This window comes from Octopus sinensis, linkage group LG2, assembly GCF_006345805.1.
Source record: "Octopus sinensis linkage group LG2, ASM634580v1, whole genome shotgun sequence".
NCBI classification, from domain to species: domain Eukaryota; kingdom Metazoa; phylum Mollusca; class Cephalopoda; order Octopoda; family Octopodidae; genus Octopus; species Octopus sinensis.
The window spans coordinates 137,966,616-137,977,110 of record NC_042998.1 but is presented as its reverse complement, the minus strand read 5'-3'; the positions used below and the strand labels follow the sequence as shown (position 1 = coordinate 137,977,110).

At 36.8% G+C, this 10,495-nt stretch overlaps 1 protein-coding gene across 1 annotated transcript in view; it reads right to left on the bottom strand.

Moving 5' to 3' along the window:
- Window positions 1-5,936: 5,936 nt before the first annotated feature.
- Window positions 5,937-10,495, bottom strand: part of LOC115225988 (elastase-1-like) — a 28,820-nt gene continuing 24,261 nt past the window's right edge. Inside the window, exon 7 of the mRNA XM_036500805.1 lies at window positions 5,937-8,378. Coding sequence (XP_036356698.1) covers window positions 8,208-8,378 — 171 coding nt within the window. The 3' untranslated portion in view covers window positions 5,937-8,207. The remainder of the gene's footprint in view (window positions 8,379-10,495) is intronic.

The following is a 10,495-nucleotide window of genomic DNA, read 5'->3' as shown; positions in this document are numbered from 1 at the left end:
TTTTCTCTTCCATTAGATGGGCCATTTCAGTTCTCCCCGCCAAAGATCTGCAGTCGTAGGTACATATGGCAATGGTTGTAATCGGATTTTGCCGCCATTGAACAGTCCGATTGACGTGCAGCGGCACAGTCATGCCTTTGGATGTCAGAAGTGAAAGTAGAAAATCTGACATCAGACGTCAACTTCGTGTATTTACGTCGTCATGTTTAAACTTTCGTTTATTTACGTACCACCACGCTTTAATTTACGCCGTTTATTTACGTACCACCACGCTAGGTTTATAAAAGCTTGAAGTTAATTTTTAAAATAAATGTGATACTTATTCTGTTTAAACTTTATAAATAAATATATTCTTGCATTATTCATTATTGTTTTTAAAAAAGAAATCACACCAAATCTGCACAAATGAACCCCCATGACCATCACCGCGATTACATACACCAATCAGAATGACCACTGACCACCACGTGCGTAATTCAAACTTTGAAATTTATTCAGTTAGAAAATCTTTCAGTGTGATATCAACACGTGCGAAACAATTTTCAATATGGTTTTTGCATATCCAAGTTTAAGAGGAATTAGTCACCGCGATATTACCATGGCCACGGCTACAACAGCAGATAGCATTAATTGGCTTAAGAGACATGGCCTTTTGAATACCCAGAAAATATGTATATCGTGTGGAGGTAGCATGAGTGAAATAGCGAAAAAAAAGTATATCGGATGAAGTAATATGGTCGTGTGGAAGGCCTTGTAGAAAATCCGTGTCAATTAGAAAAGGAACATTTTTAGAAAATAGCAAATTGAAGTGTCAACAAATCATAGATATATTATATTACTGGGCCAAAGAAGATTTAGCAAAAGGAATAGGACAGGAATGTCATTTAGCAAATGTAGCCGTGACAGATTGGAGGAATTTTTGCCGCGATATATGTGCAGAATATTATGTTGCACAGAATATTAAGCTGGGAGGACCCAACAGAATCGTAGAGATAGACGAAAGCGCGTTTGTTAGAAGAAAATATAATGTTGGCCATCGGGTTAAAACGCAGTGGGTGTTTGGTGCTTTAGAAAGAGATACCAGAAGATGTATTTTAGTGGCAGTGGAAGATCGGACAGCGGACACTCTTTTACAAATTATACGAGAGCGTATATTGCCTGGTACAACCATAATTTCCGACCTTTGGCGTTCGTATAATACGCTCAGTCAGCTAGGATACAGACATTTGACCGTGAATCATTCAATAAATTTTGTTGATCCGGTAACATTTGCCACAACCAACCACATAGAATGTTTATGGAAACACGTAAAGAATCGAAATAGAAGAGAATGTGGAACAGCCAGAAATTTACTTCAGACCCATCTCATCGAATTCATGTGGCGCTATGAATTTAAGGACGATATATTCGGAAAGTTGATAGAGCAAATTCGACAGCTATATCCATGTGTTTGAGATATAGAGAGTATAAGTATCAAGACAGAATGAGTATCGCATTTATTTTTAAACTTAACTTCAAGTTTATATTTTGATAATCTCTCCGTTGAAAATAATATTTTTACATTCTAAATAATTTGCGTTTATTAATTTGATATATTTACACGCGTTTTTGATTTTTACATTCTAAATAATTTCCGTTTATTAATTTGATATATTTACACGCGTTTTTGATTTTGCGTTTTTTAATTTGATAAATTATACGGAAAGAAACGAAGATGGACGAGAAAAAGTGTGACGTCAAAATGACGTCAGATTTTTCTTCTTTCACTTCTGACATCCAAAGGCATGACAGTGCCAGATAGATAGATAGATAGATAGATAGATAGATAGATACATACATACATACATACATACATACAGACATGTTTGAATGTCTGTATATATGTAGATAGATAGATAGATACATACATACATACATACATGCTTGCATGCATACATACATACATTCATACGTACGTACGTACGTACATACATACATACATACATACATACATACATACATACATACATACATACACACACACACACACACATATTTGCTGAGTGATGCAGAGGAAGTTTGCCAGGCTCGTAAAAACTAGCTCTGCAAAGGAATGGGTCCTATATTTGATATTACGATTAAGTTATCCGCAAATATACCAACCATAAACATGTGTGTAATACTTTCAGGGGTAGGTACGAATGATATTATACAATAGTAATTTATACTGGGTCAAGGGTCAGGTACTGACCGAGGTACACCAAAACACAAGAAGCGCAGTAAGCAGAGACAACAGCAGGACTTTTCGCTTAGTATATAGAATTATCGGCCTCAAAAGAATGAATGACAAATTAGTAGAGCCAGGATTGAATTTGAACTTAGATCATAGAGGGATGAAACCAAGCCTAATACCAAAAGGTATTTTATTCGATGGTGTATCAATCCTACCATCCACAGTTTTCCCCCATTTTCTTATTTTTTTAACCATATGCAAAAGCATAGAGTCATATATTTGACTCTTTATTTTGAGTTTCTCAAGACGATCCCAATTATCAAGACCTATCATGTCGTCTATTTTTCTTGTGATCGATCTCTGGAGTGTTTCAATTTTTATAATATTTTGTTTCAAAGCGAGGACGGGCGAAGCTGGAGAGAAGAAAGATAATGGTTGAGGATCCAGGAGCACATCTGCGGGCCATGTTGACATTGTTGTTTATGTGAGCACTCCAGCTTAACTCGTTTGACAAGTGCTAACACACGAAACTCTCAGTCTTTGAGTCATATTTTTACAATTTTTTCTCGTTTCATTATTATGGCTTGCACATCTCAGTCAAAATGCCTTCTTTGTATTCAGGTGGATGGATGGATGGATGGATGGATGGATTTTTTTACTTGTTTCAGTCATTTGATTGCGGCTATGCTGGAACACCGCCTTGAAGGGTTTTAGTCAAACAAATCGACCCCAGAACTTATTTTTTTAAGCCTAGTACTTATTCTATTGAGCCCTTTTACATAAACGCTAAGTTACAGCGGCGTAAACACACCAACAGCTGCTGTCAAGCGGTGACGGAGGACAAACACAGACACAAAGGCCCACCACACACACACACACACACACACACACACACGCACGCACACACACACACGCACGCACACACACACACACACACACACACACACACACACACACACACACACACACACACACATATATATATATATATATATATATATATATATAAATAAATATAAGAGAGTGGTCACTATATGGCTCACTCTAGCACCAGTTAATCCAAAAGGTTTCAACCACAAAAATACATGTTTCCCATGAAAGTCAGTACGATTGTTAGCTCACATATATATATATATATACGACAGGCTTCTTGTAGTTTCCGTCTACATTATCCATTCACAAGGCTTTAGTCGACTCGAGGCTATAGTAGAAGACACTTATCCAAGTGAGACTCAACTCGAAACAATGTGGTTGGGAAGCAAACTTCTTAGTATATCTATCTTATATATACAGGCATGATTTATATATATATATATATATATATATATATACATACATACATATACACAAACATATATATGTGTGGTGGGTGTTAGATGCAGTGACCAGCTATTTTGTGTCTGAATCAGATTAGACGTGTTAAGAGCAAATATGCGAATTATCGTTCATAAATGTGTGGGGGGGGGATGCCTAACATAGCAAATACAAAAGTCCCAGGCTTCGGTGTCACAAATTTACTATTAATAGAAACAGTAAAAACCCTACTGCTCAACATAACACTTTTTGTATCTTGTTATCTGCTGGTTTAACTTCTGGGGCGTATCTTCTTAATTGGCTCGTAGTTGAAGTTTACTCACAATATCTTTCTTTACTGAATACTAGTAATTATATTTATGAAACTTATATTACTGACAACTCTGCATTTAACCAGTTTAATATCATTATAATGTGGAATTTAAAGAACAAGTCTTCAGATTATATATATATATATATATATATATATATATATCAGGGCCGGCTCAAGGTACAGGCAACTCGGGTAGTCGCTAGGGGCACCATGTGCTACGGGGTGCGCCAAGGTGGGTATGACAAAAACAAAGAAATTTCCATGACCGTCATCTTGTACACTCTGAAGTTCAGCTTGCCCGGGGCGCCAGCAACCCTAGAGCCCGTTCTGATACACGCACGCACACACACTTGCGCGTGTATGTGTGAGGGTGTGTGTATATGTATATGTATATATATATATATATATATATATATATATATATATATATATATATATATTATATATATATACATATATATACATATATGTATGTATATAAATGTATATACACACTCACACACATATACATACGTATATATATATATATATACATGTATGTAGCTAAAATGCTAAGAAAGGATTATAAAATGCAGTAAATTTTTATACCAATATATATTTGTTTGAATAAAACAAGTTTATTTTTTTAACAAAGGAAGTAAATATTTTATCATATTTTTATTTATGAAAGTAAACATACAAAAATATGATTTCACATAACAAAAGTTTTCATACAACAGTTTTACTGTAAAAGTATCAGTGTCTGTTGTCGCAGACAGAGTTTTACTAAAACGAGAGATAGAAAAATCAGATTCGTATTATTGAAAATCCTTCGAATAAAAAAGTTTTACTAAATAAATTTTAGAGCATGTTGTAACCCAACAGAAGAAAAAATCATCTTTTTCTAAGAAAAATTATATTTTACCAATCGCCACCGATTTTCGCTGGGGTTCAACTTTCAAAGTTCAAAGTGTTTTTACTGGGGTTTTTTCAGTGCATTTGGAGAAACGCTGTAAAGCTAAGCGCTTTATAGACCAGTCATATTTATCTTTATACACACACACACACACACAAGCATATATCATGCTTCTGTCTACCTTCGTGCCGACATAGACGACATCCTGACTTTCTGAAATGTAATGCTTAATGATAAGTGGTGCATTGTGACAATCTAGACGTGTCTTATCTCCCTCATTACAATAGTCAAGCTATTGTATTTATGTGCCACACAAATACAGGAATGTCGACTACATACAACACAAATTCTTGATTTCTTAAAATTATCTCCGCCTCTTGAAGTTGTATCAAAATTATTAAATGGCTATTAAGATCAGCTCCACTTGATAAGGGGAGATCATCTCAAGATTCAAGATTTCTCCAAAGCTGACATACCATTTAGGAAAAGGGTTGGGATATAAGAGGAGAGCCATGGACGCATGTTTCTGGTTCAATAACCGTCATTAGCTCGACAATTTTCCAATATTATCTCAAGCAGCCGAGGGACTTAGACTGATACAAAAATAGTAGAGCCCATTTAAGACCTAGGTAATTTATATAATTTATTATTTTCTTCTTTTACTTGTTTCAGTAATTTGACTGCAGCCATACTGGAACACCACCTTGAAGGGTTTTAGTGGAACAAATCGACCCCAGTACTTATTTTTTAAAGCCTAGTACTTAATCTATTGGTCCCTTTTGCACAACCGTTATGTTATGGAGATGTAAACATACCAACACAAGCTGTCAAGCGGTGACGGGGCGAACACAGACACAAAGACTCACACATAGTTATACACACACACACACACACACACATATATATATATATGTGTGTGTGTGTGTGTGTGTGTGTGTATGTATATATATATATATATATATATATATATATATATATATATATAGAGAGAGAGAGAGAGAGAGAGAGATTATTATATATATATATACGACGGGATTCGTTCAGTTTTCATCTACCAAATCCACTCACGAGGCTTCAATCGGCCCGAGGCTATTTTGCTGTTGTTGTTGTTATTGTCGTCGTCGTCATCTTTGTTTAGCCCCGATTAAGGTGGTGAGCTGGCAGAATCGTTATAGTGCTGAAGAAATACCATGTGGCATTTCTTCCGGCTCTCTACCTTGATCGACTTGGCTTTTCATCCTTCCGGCGTCGATAACATAAAATATAAATCAAGTACTTCGGTCGATATAATCGACTAACCCCTCCTCTCAGAAACTCTTGGCCTTGTACCTTAATTAGAAACTGTTACTATTATTTAGCTCCAGGTTGTAGCAATGAGCTGAGAGGATCATTCAATTCCTGCCGAAGTCAACTTTGTTTTTTCATCCTTCCATGGTCGATAAAAATAGAATTCCAGTCAAGTAATGGAGTCTATATTAGTGACCACTCTCCCCACTCAAAATTGCTGACCTTGTACCTAAATCAGAAACCATTATTTCGTCCTAGGTCAAACCTGTTCGAGAAAGTATTTCAGCCATAACCACTCCAATATTTCTATGGGTATCTAAGACTACATTAACTGATGTATTATTTTCTTATGTAATTCAATAGAATGGGTTCTAAACAAGATCTGGTTGCTTTTCTTAGCAGGTTGAGCGACCAAGCAGAAACTCCCTAGTTGGCTCCATTGATTTGGCTAGCGATAAATAACAGAGGCGGGTATATTGGACTCGCTAGAGTAACTGTTTCCCCTCTACTTATTATTGACATTATTAATATTGCTACTGCTATTTTGGGGCGCTTGTGTAGAGTGAAGAAATTACTGAATGAGAAGGATATAGTTTTAGGATGCTGTTGTAGTAATACTATAATCAGAATGAGACAACTGGGCGCAGATGTTTTGACGCTGACAATTTGCATAGTTGACTGAACAATAAACGTGTGTTGTAAATAGAAACCCTTGGTGCTGAAGGCAAACACACGCACGCAAGCAAGCGCAGAAATATACACATAGAAATAAAAAGAATGAGACATTACAATTTATTAATTGAACACGATTGACACAAGCACTTTGCCTCTTCTCGCACACATGAACAGAGAGAGAAAGGGAGAAGGGGAGAAAAAGGCGGAAGAGGGGAAGAAAGAGGAGATAGGGGGAGTGGAAAGGGGGAGAGAGAATGAGAGAAATATGAAAATGAAAGAAACATTAAAATATCTAATGTCAAATAAGTCAGCGTCGAATCTACGACGCCAACAAGGTGGAGCTAAAATGGCTATGCTAAAATGTCTAAAAGCCTGTTGTAAGTACGTTTGTTTGTTTGGTGGTGATAGTACATGTAGTAGCAATGATTAAGTAAATAAGAGATTACTTCGATATCACATTTCACACATGGAAATATCTTACATGTTTCTCATGCATGTACAACTTTATAACTCCAATTAGAAAATGAAACATTTGTAATGTAATATAACATCGACATATGGGATTTGGAATACTGAAATAAGCAGATGTGCTTCAAGAGAACACAGCTTGGATTTTAACGTATTTACATAATACATACACATGTATGTGGTGGGGGTCAGTAAACAAGGCTTTAGCAGTAGTCAGCAGTTTAGTAGTTCAAGGAGAATAACAAGAATGAATGTTCGCGCTTCTTAAAGTGTGTGTCTTAGGGAAAGTTGCTTGCTAGAAAGCGAAGGAAAACTGACCGCTGATGTTCTCTCAGAGTTCCTACTTATACCTATGAGAAAAACTGAATGTATATCCGAGAGCAAAGGTATGTATGTGTCTTATCTGTCATAAGCACCAAATGACTCTAGGAACCAAAATAAGTTTGACAGGTAACCTCATAAATTTCCGAGTAAAGGAAAAGGTCTTGAAGGAAAATCTAGGTTAAGGTTTCGATTCTTGGTTATGAATCCAAAAAATGATTTCTCTAAACATTTTGCCTGGCGTGCTAACGATTCTGCCAGCTCACCGTCTTTTCTGCCATAGGTACAAGGCCTGAAATTTGGTGGTGTTGGGCTAGTTAATTACAACAACTCCAGTGTTCAACTGAAACTTATTGTATCTACCCCAAAAGCATAAAAGGCAAAGTCGACTTCAACGACATTTGAACTCAAACGTAAAAGCAGAAGAAACGCCGCTAAGCACTTGATCCAATATGTTAACGATTATACCAGCTCGTCACCACAGTATATATTATAGTAAGGATTTCTTTAGAGACGAGGCTCCTGTTTCTATAAAAGTACCTAAAGTCAATCGAATCAATTGCATCTAATCCTACTTTATTGGCTGAGCCATCACATAGATAGACAGACCCGCAGACTGCTAGATACATACATACATACAGACAAAAAGACAAACAAAAAAAGATAGACACACAGGCAGACGGATAGACAGACGGCTAGACAGGCAGACAGACAGATATAGATCAGTTGTTGGCCAAAGAAGCATGACTCCGAATCCAGTCCAAATAAAAAGTTACATTGGAATAAACGTCTGGGAAGTCGTTATTACGACAACTTGTGACACCCCACGATGCTATGCCAACAAGTACGAAACGGTCGTTGATTTTACAAGACAGCGGGCCGCCAGAATCACCCTGGTAAAAAAAATATAAGAAGAAAAATTATTATATGTACAGGATGAATCAATTTTTTGAAGACACGTCTTTCAAGAGCTCTAACTTTCTCCTAACTTATTTTCTTTTACCTTAATTTTCAGATAAATAATGTCAGACATCATGTTGATTCAGCAAATGAAAAGGCAAACTGTAATTGTTGCCTTAAAAGCGCAGCATAGTGATACATAGATGGCTTGCTTCCTGAAAGTTGCTTGATCCTTCGTGGTCAAAGTTCGAAAGGAGCTGGAAGCTGCTGACGGGGATCCGACATCAGTAGCTAAACGCAAAACGCATTCGGAACACATAACTTTGTACAAATAGTCCATGAACTAAATGATAAAATATCTCGAAAAGTTAATCAAAGCCATTGCAAAAGACATCAGGGTTTCGGAATGCACAATCAGAAGACTTGTGCATGAGGATATCCAGTACAAGTTGTATGTGATGCGGAGGGTTCAGTTTATGTCGGATGTGACAACAGTAAATTGTTCGATCCGTGCAAAGCGCTTGCTTAGCAAGCTAAAACACCAAGAGATGGAATGCTTCGTTTTTCCAAGATGAGAAAAACCTCCATCAGAACAAAAGAATACACCGAAGGAACGACAGATGGTTATACTGAGACATTCTGTGTCACGATGAATCTTACTGCGGAGTGCTCAGCCACTTGCACGTTAATTTTACAAGCAGGTTGTTCCTTGGATCAGATCAACTGGAAACTTCGTCGTAGTAACCGACAGAGTACCTGTATCTGTGTTTGTTTTCATTTATGTGTATAGAGCGGTATGTGTGTGAGTGTATTGTGTACACATTTTTGATGTGTGTATGTGTTTTGCTGCATGTAAATATTGGTTTCATGAATCACTAGTACATGATAATGTGTGTAGTTATAAAAATGCGATGTTAGTATGCGTGCGCATATGTATGTGTGTGTATGTGTGTGAGTGAGTGTAGTGTGTGTATTGAAATATGGAGGTATGGTGTTTGTGCGTTTCTTTAATGCTGCGTATATGCGTTTGCCGTGTTTATACGTTTGTATTTATGCATTTGATGCCCTTTTGTGCATGCGTATTTACCTGTGTGTATTTGTGCGTTAGAACCCGCTTAATTTACGTATATGTATATGTGCATGTGCATTAAAATGTATTTACTATTTATATGTGTGTATGTTGAAATAGATATGTATATGTGTGTATTTGGTGCGTTAATCCAGTTTTGCATATGTTTGTGGGGTCGACCCATCATTTTCTATCACTTCGGATCACCCAATAGATTGTGAGTGAAACAAATTAGATGGAAACTTTATGGAAGATCATACGATGAATTTTAATCGTGATTCAAAGGTACAACCATGCCGCACGTACGTGTCACGCTGATTCTGCTTGAGAATTAATTTAAGAGTACACATGACCGTAGAATACTCAGCCACTCATATGCTAATTCTACGTGACCGGTGATATAATTTATGGAACAACTGAATAACCATTCTTATAGTTGAAATTGACAGAAAACCACTCATATATGTATATAATACTGAGTATGGCTTTAAACTGCTTCCGGTGCTGGGGCCCTGGTATGAGAGTTCCAGTGTTTTGAGGAGTGTGGAACAATATATTGGCCATTTGTTCTTAGGTCTACTCTGACCTGGAATAGTAGCACCTGTTAGGACCCAAGTTATGGGTTAACTAGCAATTAACTATTTGTTATGGGTTAACTAGCAATTAACTATTTGTTATGGGTTAACTAGCAATTCTCGTTATAACTTCTGTCTAGGTAAAGGTAAGCTGTAATAATAGAAACGTGAAGTGCAGTTGGCTTCTGGTCGTCTCAGCCTCTGTTGTACCATTGGTTTTATAGCTGGTTCCACTGAAAAGTGGGCTCATGCTGAACTCAAAAGAAATTCAGGTACAGGAACTTCTTGAACTCTTGGAACATTTTTGTGGACTCGCTGAGTTTAGAAAGTGGTCCTACTCAGTCACGAGTTGGCTTGCACATTGTATGTATGAATGAATGAATGAATGAATGAATGAATGAATGAATGAATGAATGAATGAATGAATGAACGAATTAATGAAGGTAGGTCGGTAGGTCGGTAGGTA